The sequence below is a fragment of the Panulirus ornatus genome, chromosome 68, assembly GCF_036320965.1.
Source record: "Panulirus ornatus isolate Po-2019 chromosome 68, ASM3632096v1, whole genome shotgun sequence".
NCBI classification, from domain to species: domain Eukaryota; kingdom Metazoa; phylum Arthropoda; class Malacostraca; order Decapoda; family Palinuridae; genus Panulirus; species Panulirus ornatus.
This window is the reverse complement of record NC_092291.1, coordinates 5,455,468-5,478,725: the sequence shown is the minus strand read 5'-3', so window position 1 is coordinate 5,478,725 and position 23,258 is coordinate 5,455,468. Positions and strand designations below refer to the sequence as shown.

The following is a 23,258-nucleotide window of genomic DNA, read 5'->3' as shown; positions in this document are numbered from 1 at the left end:
GGAAGGAGGAGTGGTGTGGATCGGAACGAGTGAAAATTAATTGGGTACAGGAAAAGAAAGATGTGTAATTCTGCTGTTGCCAAGAGTGTGGGAGTGTCTCATAGAGCATGGATGGAATGGATCAAGAATAGTGTGGGTGAAAGGAAAGATTGGGATTGTGAAGTTTGCATGGGTATGTTTAAATGTATCCATGAAAATGAAGATGGTATGAGGTAAGGATGAAGTGAAGCTTTTATGAGAATGAGAGAAACGTGGTGTATTGGGTGACATGAATGCTGAATTGGGATGTGATGAAATTGGTGAGATAGTTGATAAATGAGGAGTGCCTGTAGTAAATGAGAATGGAAATTATCTTGTGGATATTTATGCTGAGAGGATTTTTTCCTTTATTTTTCCTTACAAGCACCTTTTTTCAGCACAAGATGATCCACAGATATACATGGATGAGGAATGATGGAAGAGAAGAGCAGCAAAAGGCTTTAATTGACCATATGGCTGAGGATGAAAGATTGAGAAAGGCTGTGCTTGATGCTAGAGTTGTGAGAGCTTTATTTGGAGACTGACCATTTTGCAGTTCTTATGGGGATGAGGATCAGGGAGACATGGAGGTAAGGTGTAAGGAAGAATGGAGAGGTAAAAGTGTTGGCAAGTGAGAAGATGAATCGGAAAAAATGCAGGGAGGAGTATGAAAGGAAGGTAACTGAAAGTTTAGATGGAGATACAGTGAATGTAGGGATGCAGTCATGTGTGAATGAGGTGTTTAAAATGTTTAGAAAAATACTATTAAAGGTAGTAGAATTAGTAGTTCAATATAAGGTTGTGAGATATAGAAATAAAGAGGGCAATGACTGGTGGGTGGAAGAGAATAGAAATGCTGTGGAAGAGAAGGATAAGGTATATGGTTGATTGCTCGATAGGAATGTACCATTGGAAGTTGAGCAAAGGAGGAGGGAAGAATATGAAATATATAAGTGGAATGTTAAGAAGCTGTTAGAGGAAAACAAAGAAAGAGTAGATGAAGATTTTGGAAGAAAGTTAAGTGAAAAGTCTCAGGATAATAAGAAACTCTACTGGAAGTAGGTGAGAAAGGAAGGAGGTGGATGTAATATTGGAAATGTTAATGTGAGAAGCAAGGATAGAGAGTTGCTGAATTATAAGGAAGAAGTGAAAGGAAAATGGAGAGAGTATTTTGAAGAAGTGTTGAATGTAGGAGAAAAGGAGGCAGCAGTTGTTACATACATGGGTAAGGGGGAAGGTAGGAAGAGGATGCAAGTGCAAGGGCCTGTAGCAAAATGGAAGATAAGAAGGGCAATAATGAGGCTGAAGATCGGAAAGGCACCTATAGTGGATGGGAATATGGCTGAAATGCTGATGTATTGAGGAGAAAGTGTGATAGAGTGGATGCATTTGATAACTAATTTAGCATAGAAACAAGATTTTGCACCATTGGATTGAGTGAAAGCCATTATTGCTCCTTTATTCGAAGGAAAAGGTGCTAAGGATGTATGTTTCAATTATAGGGAAATGAATCTGTTACGTATACCAGGAAAAGTGTATGCAAGAATGTTGATTGATCGAGTGATGGAAGTGACTGAGCAGAATAAGTGAAGAGCAAGGGGGTTTTAGGAATGGTAGGGGATATGTGGATCAGATTTTTGTTGTAAAGATAACTGTGGTGGAATGCTTTATGGGATGTGTTAAGGATATGGGATAGGGGACAACTGTTGGATGGTGTGAGAGCCTTCGATAGAAGAGTAAATGCATGTGTAAGAGTGGATGGAAATAGAGTGGAAGAGTACTGGATGGAGAAAAGTGGTGGAAAAATGAAATGGTATATGTGAGGGAGGCATGTAAGGACAGAGATAAGTGGAGACTCTTTTGCTGTGGCCACCCCCTTGATAAGAATCCCAGAAAGAACAGGCATCAGAGATGAAAATTGATATATAGACTAGTTACTTAAAAGAGAGGGACTGATGTCAATGAACTGGTTCCAGTCAACAGAGAAGGCATCTGTTTCTTGGGCTCAGGTGTCTTTAACTGGAAAGATATACACTGGGAGGAGAGCATTGAATGTGTTTCCAAAAAGGTCTGCCTGAAGTAAACTCCCGAGAGTGTTCTTAGTCCTATGGTTGCTTCTGAGGGGCATCCACATGCATTATGCAAAATTCTGAGGGTAATTGACCAATGCCAATAGATTAGACCAATGCCATTAGATTAACACTGATGAGAGTTTCTTCTCTGTTATGTTTCAGAGCAAAGAAGATTTGCCTGTTGCTTGGCTAGGAGTACATTGAATTATTCTAGTGTTAAACACTTTTTAGCTTATGTTCTGTGTTGATACTTAGCTCATTAGCACAGTTTTTGACACTGGTCCTGTCATTGCAGGTAATAGAAGTGAAGATTATATTATATTTCAGACTTAAGAATCATGTTGAACTAATAACAGCAGTAAATGAAGCACTGGTAGGTCGTAGGTACCTATAAATATAACATGACATAATATACATGAAGGTACAAGAGAATAATCATGCACCTTAGATATGAAACTGTTTAGTTTTTAGTGTTGGTCATCTCAAATATGTCTCTAATGAGTTTTAAATCCATCATTCAATTTTGGGGGATCTGAGAATAAGATATAGTTGAATAAACAGATGTTGAGGGCAAAATTGATATTTGATAGCTTATTCATTAGTGATTACAGCTGAATTGTATCATTATTAAATGGTTACAAATTATGCATTGACAAAAATGATGGAATTAATTTCCAGGTTTGTAGGAGTTGGTGAAAATTGAAATATAGCAAAAGGTTGATTGGTATATTTCAATCCCTCCTTGTAGGTTGTTTGAGAATGGGTATGGTATAGAATAATGAAACTAGTGAAGATTAAAGTAGTGGAAGGCAAAAATAGAATTGTATAAATAATGATTAGATGAAATAAGAAATAGCCCACTGATGTGTATATATACAGGAAAAAAATTGAATGTGGAAGATAGAGAGAAAGAGTATGCCAGAGTAATTTCAGTAGTTATAGATATAAGGCAAGACCAAAGAATAAAAGTATTGTGGGTGGTAAGAGAGCACATTTTAAGGAACATAAGGTGTACCCAAAGAAATGATGTGAAGTACATTATTAATCTGAAATTTTATATTTCATATTGTTCCATACTTATATCTCCATGTTTTATATTATTCCTATTAGTATTCATTAGTATCAGGTTTAAGAGCTGACTGTGTTCTTCAGAATATCAGTGATGATAATTCCTGTGAACACAGATGACTCCTTGTGCTGTTGCATATGTGAGTAAATGTCACTTTCTTTATATCATAGGTATTGGTAGAGGAGGGTCTTGCAAACGTGACTTCTACCGCTGAATACTTATTGGATGGAAGCTTGAAACCTGGCATGGGTGAACTCCAGAATAGCTTCATGGCCAACACTACCATTTTCTTCAAGCCATTTTCTCTAAGAGGAATGTATTTCAAATATTGTTCCTCTACTAATTAGCATATCCTTTATCTCTTGTGAAAGCAAGCATCCAAAATATCACCAGTTCAGCAAATTCCTGATCTTATGTAGTTCTTTCTTGCAGAATATTTTTCTCTTGCTGCTGTGTCCCTAATTTCTGCAGCTGATAGGCTTTAAGTTGTAATGAGAGCACATGAGATAGTTTTTTTTTTATATCAAAAGTAGCATAAGTTACACTTATGAAGCCTAACTCCCTCAAAAGTATCCAACTCACCCCAACACCCTCAGAGTGGTTAGCCATCATAGCACCAGTCATAAACATAACAGTCCCCATTCTAGTCCTTATTTTAACCCTTCCCAATAACATGGTGTCCCATATCTTGAAGACAGACAGTAATCAAAAAGGGTTTTGTCCATATTCATTAAGGTTAAAGCATGGAAGCTCCTGAGTGAAATTGCAATGGGCTTAAGGGTCTCTTTGTTGAGAAAAGCTTCCCTGGGTTAATGGATTGTGGTCAGTGAATTGGTATGATTGCATGCCTTTGAAGAATTTTCACACAGAACCTAATTAGTCATTCCCAGTCTGCAGACGAGAAAGCTTTTGTGAATGGAGCAGAGAAATATATTGCACATGAGAATGGATTAGAGTTAATGTGGGCTTTCTTTGTCTATTCCTGGTGCTACCTCACTAACATGGGAAACTGAACAAGTATGAAATATCATTATAATTATTATACTTAATCGCCGTTTCCTGCATCAGCGAGGTAGCACCAGGAAACAGTCGAAGAATTGCCCATCCACTCATATACACAAACACACACACACAAGTATTTATTTTATTTTGCTTCGACGCTGTCTCCTGCGTTAGTGAGGTAGCACAAGGAAACAGATGAAAGAATGGCCCAACCCACCCACATACACATGTATATGCATACACATCCAGACATGCAAATATTCGTACCTATACATCTCAACATATACATATATACACACACACAGACTTATACATATATACACATGTACACAATTCATACTGTCTGCCTTTATTCATTCCCATTGACATCCCGCCACACATGAAATAACAACCCCCTCCCCCCTCATGTGCATGAGATATCACTAGGAAAAGACAACAAAGGCCACATTCGTTTACACTCAGTCTCAGCTGTCATGTAATAATGCACCGAAACCACAGCTCCCTTTCCATATCCAGGCCCCACAGAACTTTCCATGGTTTACCCCAGACGCTTCACATGCCCTGGTTCAATCCATTGACAGCTCGTCGACCCTAATATACCACATCGTTCCAATTCACTCTATTCCTTGCACGCCTTTCACCCTCCTGCATGCTCAGGCCCCAGTCACTCAACATCTTTTTCACCCCATCTTTCCACCTTCAATTTAGTCTCCCACTTTTCCTCGTTCCCTCCACCTCTGACACATATATCCTCTTGGTCAATCTTTCCTCACTCATTTTTTCCATGTGACCAAACCATTTCAAAACACCCTCTTCTGCTCTCTCAACCACACTCTTTTTATTACCACACATCTCTCTTACCCTCTTATTACTTACTCGATCAAACCACCTCACACCACATATTGTCCTCAAACATCTCATTTCCAGCACATCCACCCTTCTGCGCACAACTCTATCCATAGCCCACGCCTCGCAACCATACAACATTGTTGGAACCACTATTCCTTCAAACATACCCATTTTTGCTTTCCAAGATAATGTTCTCGACTTCCACACATTCTTCAACGCTTCCAGAACTTTCACCCCCTTCCCCACCCTATGATTCACTTCCGCTTCCATGGTTCCATCCGCTGCCAAATCCACTCCCAGATATCTAAAGCACTTCACTTCCTCCAGTTTTTCTCCATTCAACCTTACCTCCCAGTTGACTTGTCCCTCAACCCTGCTGTACCTTATAACCTTGCTCTTATTCACAATTACTCTCAGCTTTCTTCTTTCACACACTTTACCAAACTCAGTCACCAGCTTCTGCAGTTTCTCACACGAATCAGCCACCAGTGCTGTATCATCAGCGAACAACAACTGGCTCACTTCCCAAGCTCTCTTATCCACAACAGACTGCATACTTGCCCCTCTTTCCAAAACTCTTGCGTTCACCTTCCTAGCAACCCCATCCATAAACAAATTAAACAACCATGGAGGCATCACACACCCCTGCCGCAAACCAACATTCACTGAGAACCAATCACTTTCCTCTCTTCCTACATGTACACATGCCTTACATCCTCGAAAAAAACTTTTTACAGCTTCTAACAACTTGCTTCCCACTCCATATATTCTTAATACCTTCCACAGAGCATCTCTATCAACTCTATCATATGCCTTCTCCAGATCCATAAATGCTACATACAAATCCATTTGCTTTTATAAGTATTTCTCACATACATTCTTCAAAGCATGCACCTGATCCACACATCCTCTACCACTCCTGAAACCACACTGCTCTTCCCCAATCTGATGCTCTGTACATGCCTTCACCCTCTCAATCAATACCCTCCCATATAATTTGCCAAGAATACTCAACAAACTTATACCCCTGTAATTTGAGCATTAACTTTTATTCCCTTTGCCTTTGTACAATGGCACTATGCAAGCATTCTGCCAATCCTCAGGTACCTCACTATGAGTCATACATACATTGAATAACCTTACCAACCAGTCAACAATACAGTCACCCCCTTTTTTAATAAATTCCACTGCAATACCATCCAAACCTGTTGCCTTGCTGGCTTTCATCTTCTGCAAAGCTTTTACAACCTCTTCTCTGTTTACCAAATCATTCTCCCTAACCCTCTCACTTTGCACACCACCTTGACCAAAACACCCTATATCTGCCACTCTATCATCAAACACATTCAACAAACCTTCAAAATACTCACTCCATCTCCTTCTCACATCACCACTACTTATCACCTCCCCATTAGCCCCCTTCACTGAAGTTCCCATTTGTTCCCTTGTCTTATGCACTTTATTTACCTCCTTCCAAAACATCTTTTTATTCTCCCTAAAATTCAATGATACTCTCTCACCCCAACTCTCATTTGCCCTCTTTTTCACCTCTTGCACCTTTCTCTTGACCTCCTGCCTCTTTCTTTTATATATCTCCCACTCATTTGCATTATTTCATTGCAAAAAATGTCCAAATGCCTCTCTCTTCTCTTTCACTAATAATCTTACTTCATACCACCACTCACTACCCTATCTAATCTGCCCACCTCCCATGCTTCTCATGCCACAAGCATCTTTTGCGCAAGCCATCATTGCTTCCCTAAATACATCTCATTCCTCCCTCACTCCCCTTACGTCCTTTGTTCTCACCTTTTTCCATTCTATACTCAGTCTCTCCTGGTACTTCCTCACACAAGTCTCCTTCCCAAGCTCACCTACTCTCACCACTCTCTTCACCCCAACATTCTCTCTTCTTTTCTGAAAACCTCTACAAATCTTCACCTTCACTTCCACAAGATAATGATCAGACATCCCTCCAGTTGCACCTCTCAGCATATTAACATCCAAAAGTCTCTTTTTGCGTGCCTATCAATTAACATGTAATGCAGTAACACTCTCTGGCCATCTCTCCTACTTACATACGTATACTTATGTATATCTCTCTTTTTAAACCAGGTATTCCCAATCACCAGTCCTTTTTTGGCACATAAATCTACAAGCTCTTCACCATTTCCATTTACAACACTGACCACCCCATGTACACCAATTATTCCCTCAACTGCTACATTACTTGCCTTTGCATTCAAATTACCCATCACTGTAACCTGGTCTCCTGCATCAAAACTACTAACACACTCACTCATCTGCTCCCAAAACACTTGCCTCTCATGATCTTTCTTCTCTTGCCCAGGTGCATATGCACCAATAATCACCCATCTCTCTCCATCCACTTTCAGTATTACCCATATCAATCTAGAGTTTACTTTCTTACACTTTATCACAGACTCCCACCACTCCTGTTTCATTGTGGACTTGTACCTCAGAATATTCTTCATTGTGGATTTGTTCCTCAGAATTCTTAGATAACTACAAATCACACAAGAACAAAAGCCAATAAGTTGTAGTTAACAGCATAAGTGGTGAACCTCTCTTCATATATGTAACTAATGATGGCAGGATTCATGGCATTTAGAATGACATTAGTCTTGAAGATATCCTTCCTATAGATATATGATGGTGTAGTCAGTTGAATACAGCAGTTTTTCAGCATAGTATTTAGAATTTATCAAATCTTACGGCCATAGTAATATCTATTTATTATTCTCCCACTGTAATGATTATCACTTGGCCGTGAGATAAGTATAGAAGAATCTGATGAGGGAACGCTAATTTGAATAATATAATATTTTGTGGTAATAGGTTTCGCATCTGTGGAGAGGTGGCGATTAAGCCTTTTTGGAGAGGAGCTAGATGTCACAGATCTCGCGAATGAGACACTTTCTCATGTTTTCACAGTGGTAAGTGGACCCTAATTCACATCTTTTGTATAATCACAGTGATAAGTAGACTATAATGCAATAGTTGCTGCATTCAGCACCTGTGCCATATGTCTCCAGAGTTTTATCTCTTGCAATTCTTTATTGTTACATCTCAGACACTGTGTTGTACATGACTTGCCTCATTAGTTGTATATTTGTCTTACTCAACAGCCAGCTGGAAGTTTTTCAACATTAATGGATGTATTTTTAAGGGAAAGTCTAACAGTTTTGTTGAAGTACATTTCCTTGTTTGCTTACACTCACTTCTGTTTCAGAATGATCTTAAATAACTCATTTTAATGGGTATTGGCAGTTTTCCTCTGGAACTTGATAAAATGCTACATGTCTTGCTGTTTTGAACTTTTCGAATTAAATCTTAACCAGAGACACTGTTTATTTTTTACTTCTCTAGATTCTTAACACTTCCCCACACAAAAATGTACTTTTCTTTCCATGAAATTTTGGCCTCCATTTTGATCTCAGCAAAGATTCTCTTTCTCTTTTTATGGCTGACAGAACCATAATGTATGTGCTTTTACCAAAGCATATGTGTAAACAGTGGACTATATTTGACTTAGAACTGAAAAAAGAAAAAAGAGAAGCTTACATTTTTGTATGGACAAGGTTGCATAACTCGTGTACCCTTGACACCAGACTCAAGCAGAGCACCAAGTATTACTTTTTCATCTTTAGAGGCTAATGATGGTCTGTCAGAATGATCAAATATTCATATAATCAGAATTTATTGCAATACAGTATATTAACATTTCTCGCTCATGAAAAATTTCTGATTTACAGGATGATGTTCCTTTCAAATTTTTGTAAATCTAAACATTTATGAAAGTGCTTTGTGAAGTTCTAGCATCCAAAAGGAAAAATTGATGAAATATGTTAACCCAAGCTGCGGAGTCAGGTAAGATGTGACCAGCCTGTCCTTGATTGATAGTAAATGGTGTGACCAACACTGTATGAGTGGGAAAAATAGCACGTGCCATATTACTTATAACAAAAACAAAGAAGCAACCCTGTCAATGATTGACCAAAACTGTATGGGTAGGAAAAATACAGTGTAATATTATTCATAACAACAAAATAAGCATTTAATTGAAAACAAAGAAGCAACCCTTCTTTTTTTTCAATAAGTAACCATGAGGAGAACAGACTAATCAGTTTAACAGAAGATCGCTTTTTAAATCAAATGACCTGAAATGCAATAGATAATTGATATTCAAACCAAAAGGCTTATTGTCCAACATAATTTATTAGATATAATGAATTTACTAGATTTAGTGCCACCTACAGATACAGCTAGAATTAGCTTTTGCAAGACTAGTAAAAAGTCAGGTGAAAGTGACCATGATGATATCAGATTCATTGTAAATGCATGCTATGGTTTCAAAGGTGAAAACATGATTCAACAAATTATATATTAGCTAACCAGTAAAGTGTTTTGGGTCACTAATTATTTTATCTGGCAGATTTTTTTTAGACAGCTACAGTTGGGAAAATGTGATGCAACTTCAAAAATGAAATACTATTTCTTTAGAGATAATAATCCCAGAAAGAAAAAAAATAATGGAAAAAAGATACCAAGTTTAATGACTAAAGAAGTCAACAATTCCTGTAGATCCAACCGGAATGCGCTCAGGGGATCATAAGTAAGTGGCAGTCCACAGGACCATGGAATGTACTCAAGATAACAAAAAGATTGAAGGGAGAAAAGCTAGAAGCAGGAAAAGAATACTTGTATAGAGAATTTCTCTACAAATAGATTTATCAATACCATATTCAACAAAGTGCCACAAGAATGTAAAGTGCTAAATAAGTGAGAGTTCAGACATGTAGCAGCAGTTTAGTCACGTCAGAGAAGATTGAAAATGCTCTTCTAAATATCAGTCTATCAGTCCTACTTTGGTTTCAAGTGATATATCACAAATAGTAATCAAAGATACCCAACTGGATATCAGGAAGGGATGAAAACATCTCAAGGAAAATGTGATACAGTGAAACATACTAAAAATAGTGCTATAATCAAGTTGTTTTATACCATGAAACACACTGAATATAGTGGTATAATGAACATGTATACCATGAAACATACTTATTATAGTGCTATACCTCTGTAATTTGAGCACTCACTCTTATCCCCTTTGCCTTTGTACAATGGCACTATGCACGCATTCCGCCAATCCTCGGGCACCTCACCATGAGTCATACATACATTAGATAACCTTGACTGGTTGGTAAGGTTATTTAATGTATGTATGAATCATGGTGAGGTGCCTGAAGATTGGCAGAATGCATGCATAGTGCCATTGTACAAAGGCAAAGGGGATAAGAGTGAGTGGTCAAATTACAATGGTATAAGTTTGTTGAGTATTCCTGGTAAATTATATGGGAGGGTATTGATTGAGAGGGTGAAGGCATGTACAGAGCATCAGATTGGGGAAGAGCAGTGTGGTTTCAGAAGTGGTAGAGGATGTATGGATCAGGTGTTTGCTTTGAAGAATGTATGTGAGAAATACTTAGAAAAGCAAATGGATTTGTATGTAGCATTTATGGATCTGGAGAAGGCATATGATAGAGTTGATAGAGATGCTCTGTGGAAGGTATTAAGAATTATGGTGTGGGAGGCAAGTTGTTAGAAGCAGTGAAAAGTTTTTATCGAGGATGTAAGGCATGTGTACGTGTAGGAAGAGAGTAAAGTGATTGGTTCTCAGTGAATGTAGGTTTGTGGCAGGGGTGTGTGATGTCTCCATGGTTGTTTGATTTGTTTATGGATGGGGTTGTTAGGGAGGTGAATGCAAGAGTTTTGGAAAGAGGGGCAAGTATGAAGTCTGTTGTGGATGAGAGAGCTTGGGAAGTGAGTCAGTTGTTGTTCACTGATGATACGGCGCTAGTGGCTGATTCATGTGAGAAACTGCAGAAGCTAGTGACTGAGTTTGGTAAAGTGTGTGAAAGAAGAAAGTTAAGAGTAAATGTGAATAAGAGCAAGGTTATTAGGTACAGGAGGGTTGAGGGTTAAGTCAATTGGGAGGTAAGTTTGAATGGAGAAAAACTGGAGTAAGTAAAGTGTTTTAGATATTTGGGAGTGGATCTGGCAGCGGATGGAACCATGGAAGCGGAAGTGAATCATAGGGTGGGGGAGGGGGCAAAAATCCTGGGAGCCTTGAAGAATGTGTGGCAGTCGAGAACATTATCTTGTAAAGCAAAAATGGGTATGTTTGAAGGAATAGTGGTTCCAACAATGTTGTATGGTTGCGAGGCATGGGCTATGGATAGAGTTGTGCGGAGGAGGGTGGATGTGCTGGAAATGAGATGTCTGAGGACAATGTGTGGTGTGAGGTGGTTTGATCGAGTAAGTAATGTAAGGGTAAGAGAGATGTGTGGAAATAAAAAGAGCGTGGTTGAGAGAGCAGAAGAGGGTGTTTTGAAATGGTTTGGGCACATGGAGAGAATGAGTGAGGAAAGATTGACCAAGAGGATATATGTGTCGGAGGTGGAGGGAATGAGGAGAAGTGGGAGACCAAATTGGAGGTGGAAAGATGCAGTGAAAAAGATTATGAGTGATTGGGGCCTGAACATGCAGGAGGGTGAAAGGCGGGCAAGGAATAAAGTGAATTGGATCGATGTGGTATACCGGTGTTGACACGCTGTCAGTGGATTGAATCAGGGCATGTGAAGCGTCTGGGGTAAACCATGGAAAGTTGTGTGGGGCCTGGATGTGGAAAGGGAGCTGTGGTTTCGGGCATTATTGCATGACAGCTAGAGACTGAGTGTGAACGAATGGGGCCTTTATTGTCTTTTCCTAGCGCTACATCGCACACATGAGGGGGGAGGGGATGGTATTCCATGTGTGGCGAGGTGGCGATGGGAATAAATAAAGGCAGACAGTGTGAATTGTGTGCATGGGTATATATATATATGTGTCTGTGTGTGTATATATATGTGTACATTGAGATGTATAGGTATGTATATTTGCGTGTGTGGACGTGTATGTATATACATGTGTATGGGGGTGGGTTGGGCCATTTCTTTCGTCTGTTTCCTTGCGCTACCTCGCAAACGCGGGAGACAGCGACAAAGCAAAAAAAAAAAAGAAAAAAAATAATAGATACTGTGTAACATGTATCATACTGAATATAGTGCTATAATAAACTTGCTTTATACCATGAAACATACTGAATATAGTGCTATAAACTTGTGATTATGAAGCATATTGAATATATTATGGTATAAAAATTTCACTTTATACCATGAAACACAATATAGTGCAGTGATACACTTACTGTATACCTTGAAACAAGTTGAAAATTGTGCTATTATAAAAGAGGGATTAATGTAAAAACTGAAATAGTTTCATGTGAATGTCCATGAAACATACTGAATATGAATATGAAAGACTTGAATAGTTTTATGTACATGCACAGAATATGAAAGAATGAAATGATTTCATGTAAATTACAATATATGAAAGACTTAAATAGGTTCATATAAATGACCATGAAACATACTTAATGTGAATATTATAGATTGAAATAGTTTTATGTATATCTACACCAAATATAAAAGAATGAAATAGTTTCATATAGGTGTGGAAAATGAAAGACTAAAATAGTTTCATGTAAATGTATGAAATAGAAATGTTAGCTACCCTTTTGCTACCATTTACCATAACAACATCTCAGACATCTAAGTATAAGAGAATACCAATTTGTTGGTAACTAGAAAGAACCCTATAAAGAAATAAGATTGCTTACTTCACTGTTAAGAACTACTTGAGAAAGTCTGCATTAAAAAGGTGACTGCATCTAAGAAGAGGGAAAGTATCAGATGTTGTCAACTTGAAACCAGATTTACAAGAGCCCAAGTAAGCTGATTGTATTTATCCTCCATGTACATTTGCCAATATATTACATATGGAATGTTGGATTATATTTAGTAAAGTCACCTGTGAATACAATATCTGACAAACTGATGGGTGAATATTGACCCAGCTTGCTGGGTTGCCTGAATGAAAATGCTGCTAAATTGTTACACACATATTGTCTTATAAGTGGTTTAAATGGGTACTGATAAAAATTGTGACACGGTAGCTCCTTATGAATTTTTATGTCCAATTAGGTTTTGGAGTTTAGAGTCAAATGCCAGTGTCAAAGAGTGGTGATAATTTTGGAGGTTCAGAACCATACAGAAGCGTAAGTGTTTTACAAGCTCATATTTTTGATTTCCTCAAGCTACTTGACCATTATTCAAAAATATTTCTAAAGATTTTCCTTAAACCCCATTTTACTATAAGTAATAAGTGTATACAAAACTTGACACCATTCTTCTTGTATGTCAACATAGACAATTATACAATATACAATGTCAGGGTTCTGCAGAGTGTGACAGGGTTGTAGATAGGAAAATCATACAATATACAATGTCAGGGGTCTGCAGAGAGTGGCAAGGTTGAAACATGTTGTGATGGAATTATGTGGCCAATATTGAGGTGATTGTTAGTTGTGGATATTAATGAGATGAGTGTTCATTTTGCTGTTAATGAGACAATCTAGTTGTGGCCATCATTGAGACTATCATTTGTTTGGAATATTACTTAGATGATTGCTAGTTGTGGCCATTACTGAGATGACCAGTATTTGTGGGCATTACTGAGTTCATGGTAGCTGTGGCCTTTGCTGAGATGATCAGTATTTGTGGCCATTGCTGAGATGATCAGTATTTGTGGCCATTGCTGAGGTGATCTGTAGTCCTTGCCATTACTGAGATAGTCATTAGTTTTGGCCATTACTAAGATGATCTTTAGTCATGGCCATTACTGTGATGAATGGCAGTTGTAGCCATTACTTTGATTATCATTAGTTGTGGCTGTTACTAAAGCAGGCTTTAATTGTAGCCATTACAAAAGCAGTCGTTAATTGTGGTCATTACTGAGACAGTTGTTAGTCTCAGCCATTACTAGAATGATTGTCTGTTGTGGCCATTACTGAGATGATGGACCTTGATTTGTACTGAAAGTAGAAATTTTTTCTTTTGTGAGCCTGGTATTCTAATGAAGTTTTCATTTATTTACAGGAATCATTAATTGCATATTACATATCATAATGTGGCAACTTCAGAAGATCATTTTACTTATTGTAGATTTTGGAGTAGTAGTAGGTATAGAAATATTTTATTAGTGCAATTAATCTTGTGTGCATTTGTTTTCAGGAAGGTGAATATCAAGTTGTGGTGTCTGGCTACAACTCTGTACAAGGTTGGATTAATTCTGACCCTTTCTTAGTAGTTGTCCTCGAAAAGCTGCAGGGATTTGAACTTGATGATGATGGAGCTGTTGTTGAACCGGTAAGAGAGGGAAGCCAGAGTAGAGTTAGTTTATTGGTAATGAGGAGGAATTATCGAGGGAGAGCCTTTCAAGAGATATACAAGAGATAGTAGAGGAGTTAGAATGAGCCTCAGGCATTGTAATTTGAAGTAAAACCTAGTGACTGAAAGATAAATGTATTAGATGTTATGTGGCTCAAGGTTCTGTCTCCCAGCTTCCATTCTTTTCATCCATTTTGCCTATTGCTTTCCTAATTACACAAATTTTATATCTTTGACTATCTAAACTCTTGCCATAAGACTGTGACATCCTCCTGCCTGCATGCTAAGATCCACTACTTCTGGGATTTCAACATTCATTGTAGGGAATGTTTGAATTTGTTCCATACGGATGGTGGAGGGATTGAAGCCCTCATGTTCTCCAGTCTCAAATTATATCCCACCCTACCCATATTCCTGATAGCTGTGACAATTCTACTAACATTCTGGATCTGTTTTTCACGTGGGAGTCCATCCCAGTGTAACTTTATAGTCTCACTCCCAATTAGTTCATCTGATCATACTTTCATAAATGTATCTAATTTAATGGCACAATCCCCTCCAGCAGCCCCTTCTAAGTGTAAATTCTGGCACCTTAACAAAGCTGATTGGAATGTGGTACTTCTTTTCGGACTTAGGTAAATTACTGTCTCTTATGTGGTGATGCTTCTGTGTCTGCCAGACACATAGCAGAGGTTATTCTTGTGGAATGGAAGCATCTATACCCTCTTCCTCCAAGATGATTTTTTCTTCCAATCCATGGTTCAACCATTCCTGTTCTGAGGCTGTATAGGTAAGGGATCAGGCATCTTGGGCTTGGAAAAATTCCCCTCCTCAAGCTATCATTCATTTTTTGTCGCTGCCCATAATCATTGCAAGTGTGTTATCCATCTGGCAATGTGTTCCCTTATTCATAGGAAGTGCGATAACCTCTCCTTGTCATTCACTTAAGAGGTCTTTCTGGTCTAACAACTTCTGTCACTCTACCTTCCCTTCACTTTTCTGTTCTGAAGGTACTATATCTGTCTGTCTGGTAGATAAAGCAACAACTCTCTTTGGTTCCCATCTCTCCTGTAACTCCACATTGAATGACTCTAACATTCCTTCACCCCGTGGTGCTCCTGTTTCTAATCCAATGTCCCTCTCTGTTATCTCTTTTCAGACTTTCTGAAAATTACTTCTCCCTCTGGACACAAGCAATGCTTATGGTCCTGATGGCATCCATCCCCATATACTGAAAGAGTATGCATCTGAACTTGTACCTGTGCTTGCTTGCCTGTTCCATTTCTGTTTAAGAATCGAAACTTTTCCTTCTTGGAAACATGCATTGATACATCCCATCCCAAAGAAGGGTAACCGTTCTGACCACTCTAACTTTTATCCTATTGCTTTGACATCTGCCATTTCCAGGGTCTTTGAATCCTTACAAAGCTGACTCAAAAAGTGACGTTAAAAATGTAATTTGATTGTTCTTAATGATGTACATTTGGAACAAAGAAACAGTTGTAAGCAGAATTATCATGTAAGATAACAGTCCAGATATTGGATTGTTATATAAAGAAATGGTCTGAAAGAGAACATCTGAGTAAGTGCACCAAACATTTGATTAAAAGATTCATACCTTGTAAACCTTGTTAAATGGCTCCAACCTTAACAGAAGAATACAGTATATATGAAGAAATTCTGTCTTCTAAAACTAAGAAGAATCAAAGGATAATATTAAAAAGACATATACCTAACTTTACTGGAAACCAGAGTGCAATGTAGTGTTTTAACTCATACAGTAAGATTTTACGTAAAAATGAACTATTTCATTTCTAATTCTTTTGTATGGTCCAAAGTGAATCATGCTGTCTTTCTTCTTTTATTTGATCCAAGATGCATTTGGTGACCATCACATCTGCAAAATTAGTTGCAGTAGAATTTTCTGCCTGCATACACTTGAACTACAGGAAGTAGAATGAAACTGATTGGTGATAGAGTTTGCCTAAGTATTAATGCAGACTGGATATATTGAGCAAGTTCTAAGATTTGACAAAAAAGCCAGTTTGTTCAGTGACTTGTATAATGTAGTATATAAGAATAAGAATAAGAGCATAAATAGATGATATCATATCCCTATCTGATGGTAAAAATTTTTTCTCACCAGAATGTGGCTAAGGAATTGAATGCAACGTTTACAGTGTTGCCACCAGTGTCATGCCTCTTGATTGACTTTGGTGACAACAGCTCTCATGAGACTTATGGTTATGAGGCCATGTGTGTCAAGAACTACCCAAATGCTACTTTCATCGGTCCACACCAAAATCCAATGCCTTTGCATCACGTGTACAAGTAGGTGCTCTTTTCACCGACATTATCAGTATTATTACTCTCTGTAATAACTTTTTTTTTTCACTGTTGATTTGAACATTTTATTGTCATTCACTTCTATTTTGAAGATAATTCTTTTCCTAGTGATTTCTTTTTTTTTTTTTTCATTTTCATCATGCTTTAATGAACTATGGTAAATCAGCAAAGATTTCAGCCTTGAATTTTTTTTATTGAATTGGTTAACAGTAATTTTACAAAACAAGAGAAAATTGAGTTCTGTATTGTGAGGCTATATCCATGAGCATAGAATGCAATGCATATGATGTTACATAATCACAAATTGAACTTTACTTATGTTTTGTATGATAAAGGATGACTTTTTCAAAATCCTACTTTAGTTTCTGTACCAATCTAGTCCATCTAACACCTGTTTCTATTACTTCTTTTTCTCCACAGTGTTAATTTTGATATTATTAGGAGAAATCATCCATCATATGAGATGTTATTATCATAATGAAAAACATCAGGAAAAAAAAATTACTTTGCCTAAGACATGCTTGAAAGGACATATTTTTATGACAAAATCAATCTCCGATTGCTGTGGCCAGCCTTAAACTTGGCTGAGGTCATTTTATGGTTATTATATTCTTTGCTTTAACTTCTTTTTCAGAATACCCATTTTTTGTTAAGCTAAGTCTAAGACCAGCCTTGAACCTAGATTTGATCATTTTGTGTTCACTATACCCATCTTCACCCTCATTTTCAGTGCAGAGCCCATCATCACTATACACTTACTACACCCTCATCTTCACTGTGAAGTCCATCATCACTACACCTTTGATACCAATGACCTTTGACATACCCATTATGGGTTCAGTCATAGGTTAACTTTTTCCTCACACACACACACACACACACACACACACACACACACACTCTCGCTTACACATACGCACACTCACAGGCCTCCGTGGTGAAGTGTTTAGCAATACTGACCATGGGTCAGCTCAGAATATCCTTGCGTTGGACCCACATTGATTCGAATCCTGGTCATGGCAGTTGGTCTATACCCAACACAGATATTCATCTTCTTGGTGATAAATGGGTACCTGGTGTACGTTAGGGTATTTGTATCAGCATATATAGTAGTAGTAGTAGATTTTTTTTTTTTTTTTCATACTATTCGCTATTTCCCGCGATAGCGAGGTAGCGTTAAGAACAGAGGACTGGGCCTTTGAGGGAATATCCTCACCTGGCCCTCTTCTCTGTTCCTTCTTTTGGAAAAAAAAAAAAAAAAAAAAGATACATGATACATTATCCCTGGAGATAGGGGAGAAAGAATACTTCCCACGCAGTCCCCGCGTGTCTTAGAAGGCGACTAAAGGGACGGGAGCAGGGGGCTAGAAACCCTTCCCTCCTTGTATTTTAACTTTCTAAAAGGGTAAACAGAAGAGGGAGTCATGCGGGGAGTGCTCATCTTCCTCAAAGGCTCAGATTGGGATGTCTGAATGTGTGTGGATGTAACCAAGATGAGAAAAAGGAGAGATAGGTAGTATGTTTGAGGAAAGGAACCTGTATGTTTTGGCTCTGAGTGAAACAAAGCTCAAGGGTAAAGGGGAAGAGTGGTTTGGAAATGTTTTGGGAGTAAAGTCAGGGGTTGGTGAGAGGACAAGAGCAAAGCAAGGAGTAGCACTACTCCTGAAGCAGGAGTTGTGGGAGTATGTGATAGAGTGTAAGAAAGTAAACTCGAGATTGATAAGAGTAAAACTGAAAGTTGATGGAGAGAGATGGGTGATTATTGGTGCCTGTGCACCTGGTCATGAGAAGAAAGATCATGAGAGGCAAGTTTTTGGTTGCAGCTGAGTGAGTGTGTTAGCAGCTTTGATGCGTGAGACTGGATTATAGTGATAGGTGATTTGAATGCAAAGGTGAGTAATGTGGCAGTTGAGGGTATAATTGGTGTACATGGGGTGTTCAGTGTTGTAAATGGAAATAGTGAAGAGCTTGCAGATTTCTGTGCTGAAAAAGGACTGGTGATTGGGAATACCTGGTTTAAAAAGAGAGATATACATAAGTATACATATGTAATTAGGAGAGATGGCCAGACAGCATTATTGGATTAGTATTAATTGATAGGCGTGTGAAAGAGAGACGTTTGGATATAAATGTGCAGAGAGGTGCAACTGGAGGAATGTCTGATCATTATCTTGTGGAGGCAAAGGTGAATATATTTAGAGGTTTTCAGAAAAACAGGGAGAATGTTGGGGTAAAGGGAGTAGTAAGAGTAAGTGAGCTTGGAAAGGAGACTTGTGTAAGGAAGTACCAGGAGAGATTGAGCGCAGAATGGAAAAAGGTGAAAGCAAATGACGTAAGGGGAGTGGGGGAGGAATGGGATGTATTTAGGGAAGCAGTGATGGCTTGCGCAAAAGATGCTTTTGGCATGAGAAAGGTGGGAGGTGGGCAGATTGGAAAGGGTAGTGAGTGGTGGGATGAAGAAGTAAGATTGTTAGTGAAAGAGAAGAGAGAGGCATTTGGACAATTTTTGCAGGGAAATAGTGCAAATGATTGGGAGATGTATAAAAGAAAGAGGCAAGAGGTCAAGAGAAAGGTGCACGAGGTGAAAAAGAGGGCAAATGAGAGTTGGGGTGAGAGAGTATCATTAAATTTTAGGGAGAATAAAAAGATATTTTGGAAGGAGGTAAATAAAGTGCATAAGACAAGAGAACAAATGGGAATATCGGTGAAGGGGACAAATGGGGAAGTAACAAGTAATGGTGAAGTGAGAGGGATATGGAGTAAGTATTTTGAAGGTTTGTTGAATGTGTTTGATGATAGAGTGGCAGATATAGGGTGTTTTGGTCAAGGTGGTGTGCAAAGTGAGAGGGTCAGGGAGAATGATTTGGTAAACAGAGAAGAGGTAGTGAAAGTTTTGCGGAATATGAAAGTTGGCAAGGCGGCGGGTTTGGATGTTATTGCTGTGGAATTAATAAAAAAAGGGGGTGACTGTGTTGTTGACTGGTTGGTAAGGATATTCACTTTATGTATGGTTCATGGAGAAGTGCCTAAGGATTGGCAGAATGCATGTATAATGCCATTGTACAAAGGCAAAGGAGATAAAGGTGAGTGTTCAAATTACAGAGATATAAGTTTGTTGAGTATTCCTGGGAAATTATATGGGAGGGCATTGATTGAGAGGGTGAAGGCATGTACAGAGCATCAGATTAGGGAAGAGTAGTGTGGTTTCAGAAGTGGTATAGTATGTGTGGATCAGGTGTTTGCTTTGAAGAATGTATGTGAAAAATACTTAGTAAAACAGATGGATTTGTATGTAGCATTTATGGATCTGAAGAAGGCATATGATAGAGTTGATAGAGATGCTCTGTGGAAGGTATTAAGAGTATATGGTGTGGGAGGTAAGTTGCAAGAAGCAGTGAAAAGCTTTTATTGAGGATGTAAGGCATGTGTATGAGTAGGGAGAGAGGAAAGTGATTAGTTCCCAGTGAATGTCGATTTGTGGCAAGGATGCGTGATGTCTCCATGATTGTTTAATTTGATTATGGATGGGGTTGTTAGGGAGGTGAATGCAAGAGTTTTGGAGAGAAGGGCAAGTATGCAGTCTGTCGTGGATGAGAGGGCTTGGGAAGTGTCAGTTGTTGTTCGCCGATGATACAGTGCTGGTGGCTGATTCGGGTGAGAAACTGCAGAAGCTGGTGACTGAGTTCGGTAAAGTGTGTGAAAGAAGAAAGCTAAGAGTAAATGTGAATAAGAGCAAAGTTATTAGGTTTAGTAGGGTTGAGGGACAAGTAAATTGGGAGGTGAGTTTGAATTGAGAAAAACTGAAGGAAGTGAAGTGTTTTAGATATCTGGGAGTGTATTTAGCAGCGGATGGAACCATGAAGCAGAAGTGAGTTACAGGGTGGCGTAGGGGGCGAAGGTTCTGGGAGCATTGAAGAATGTGTGGAAGGCAAGAACGTTATCTTGGAAAGCAAAAATGGGTATGTTTGAAAGAAAAGTGGTTCCAACAATGTTATATGGTTGTAAGGCATGGGCTATAGATAGGGTTGTGCGGAGGAGGGTGGATGTGTTGGAAATAAGATGTTTGAGGACAGTATGTGGTGTGAGGTGGTTTGATCGAGTAAGTAATTAAAGGGTGAGAGAGATGTGTAGTAATAAAAAGTGTGTGGTTGAGAGAACAGAAGAGGGTGTATTGAAGTGGTTTTGTCACATGGAAAGAATGAGTCAGGAAAGATTGACAAAGCAGATATATGTGTCAGAGGTGGAGGGAACAAGGAGAAGTGAGAGACCAAATTGGAGGTGGAAGGATGGAGTGAAAAAAATTTTAAGCGATCAGGGCCTGAACATACAGGATGATGAAAGGCGCGCATGGAATAGAGTGACTTGGAATGATGTGGTATACCTGGGTCGACGTGCTGTCAGTGGATTGATTTAGGGTATGTGTAGCGTCTGAGGTAAAGCATGGAATGTTTTGCGGGGCCTGGATATGGAAAGGGAGTTGTGGTTTCGGGCATTATTGCATGACAGCTAGAGACTGAGTGTGAATGAATGGGGCTTTTCTTGTCTTTTCCTAGCACTACCTTGCACACATGAGGGGGGAGGGGGATGTTATTCCATGTGTGGCGAGGTGGCGATGGGAATGAATAAAGGCAGACTGTGAATTGTGTGCATGTGTATATATGTATGTGTCTGTGTGTGTATATATATATATATGTGTGCATTGAGATGTATGGGTATGTATATTTGCATGTGTGGACGTGTATGTATATACATGTGTATGGGGGTGGGTTGGGCCATTTCTTTCGTCTGTTTCCTTGCGCTACCTAGCAAACGTGGGAGACAGCGACAAAGCAAAATAAATAAAATATATATATATATTTTTTTCTTTTTTTGCCGGTCTCCCGCGTTTGCGAGGTAGCGCAAGGAAACAGATGAAAGAAATGGCCCAACCCACCCCGAGACACATGTATATACATACGTCCACACACACAAATATACATACCTACACAACTTTCCATGGTTTACCCCAGACGCTTCACATGCCCTGATTCAATCCACTGACAGCACGTCAACCCCGGTATACCACATAGCTCCAATTCACTCTATTCCTTGCCCTCCTTTCACCCTCCTGCATGTTCAGGCCCTGATCACACAAAGTCTTTTTCACTCCATCTTTCCACCTCCAATTTGGTCTCCCTCTTCTCCTCGTTCCCTCCACCTACGACACATATATCCTCTTGGTGAATCTTTCCTCACTCATTCTCTCCATGTGCCCAAACCATTTCAAAACACCCTCTTCTGCTCTCTCAACAACGCTCATTTTATTTCCACACATCTCTCTTACCCTTACGTTACTTACTCGATCAAACCACCTCACACCACACATTGTCCTCAAACATCTCATTTCCAGCACATCCATCCTCCTGCGCACCACTCTATCCATAGCCCACGCCTCGCAACCATACAACATTGTTGGAACCACTATTCCTTCAAACATGCCCATTTTTGCTTTCCGAGATAATGTTCTCGACTTCCACACATTCTTCAAGGCTCCCAGAATTTTCGCCCCCTCCCCCATCCTATGATCCACTTCCGCTTCCATGGTTCCATCCGCTGCCAGATCCACTCCCAGATATCTAAAACACTTTACTTCCTCCAGTTTTTCTCCATTCAAACTCACCTCCCAATTGACTTGACCCTCAACCCTACTGTACCTAATAACCTTGCTCTTATTCACATTTACTCTTATATATATATATATAAGGTTATTAGGTACAGTAGGGTTGAGGGTCAAGTCAATTGGGAGGTGAGTTTGAATGGAGAAAAACTGGAGGAAGTGAAGTGTTTTAGATATCTGGGAGTGGATCTGGCAGCGGATGCAACCATGGAAGCGGAAGTGGATCATAGGGTGGGGGAGGGGGCGAAAATTCTGGGGGCCTTGAAGAATGTGTGGAAGTCGAGAACATTATCTCGGAAAGCATAAATGGGTATGTTTGAAGGAATAGTGGTTCCAACAATGTTGTATGGTTGCGAGGCGTGGGCTATGGATAGAGTTGTGCGCAGGAGGATGGATGTGCTGGAAATGAGATGTTTGAGGACAGTGTGTGGTGTGAGGTGGTTTGATCGAGTGAGTAACGTAAGGGTAAGAGAGATGTGTGGAAATAAAAAGAGCGTGGTTGAGAGAGCAGAAGAGGGTGTTTTGAAGTGGTTTGGGCACATGGAGAGGATGAGTGAGGAAAGATTGACCAAGAGGATATATGTGTCGGAGGTGGAGGGAACAAGGAGAAGAGGGAGACCAAATTGGAGGTGGAAAGATGGAGTGAAAAAGATTTTGTGTGATCGGGGCCTGAACATGCAGGAGGGTGAAAGGAGGGCAAGGAATAGAGTGAATTGGAGCGATGTGGTATACCGGGGCTGACGTGCTGTCAGTGGATTGAATCAAGGCATGTGAAGCGTCTGGGGTAAACCATGGAAAGCTGTGTAGGTATGTATATTTGCGTGTGTGGATGTATATATATACATGTGTATGGGGGGGGGTTGGGCCATTTCTTTCGTCTGTTTCCTTGCGCTACCTCG

The 23,258-nt window shown here is 39.3% G+C and overlaps 2 protein-coding genes across 2 annotated transcripts in view; both read left to right on the top strand.

Moving 5' to 3' along the window:
* Positions 1-15,525, top strand: part of LOC139747271 (uncharacterized) — an 81,314-nt gene extending 65,789 nt beyond the window's left edge. Inside the window, exons 9-10 of the mRNA XM_071659367.1 lie at positions 14,202-14,336; positions 15,517-15,525. Of these exons, the coding sequence (XP_071515468.1) occupies positions 14,202-14,336; positions 15,517-15,525 (144 nt within the window). The remainder of the gene's footprint in view (positions 1-14,201; positions 14,337-15,516) is intronic.
* Positions 7,840-23,258, top strand: part of LOC139747270 (polycystin family receptor for egg jelly-like) — a 113,256-nt gene continuing 97,837 nt past the window's right edge. Inside the window, exons 1-3 of the mRNA XM_071659366.1 lie at positions 7,840-7,967; positions 14,202-14,336; positions 16,504-16,688. Coding sequence (XP_071515467.1) covers positions 16,612-16,688 — 77 coding nt within the window. The 5' untranslated portion in view covers positions 7,840-7,967; positions 14,202-14,336; positions 16,504-16,611. The remainder of the gene's footprint in view (positions 7,968-14,201; positions 14,337-16,503; positions 16,689-23,258) is intronic.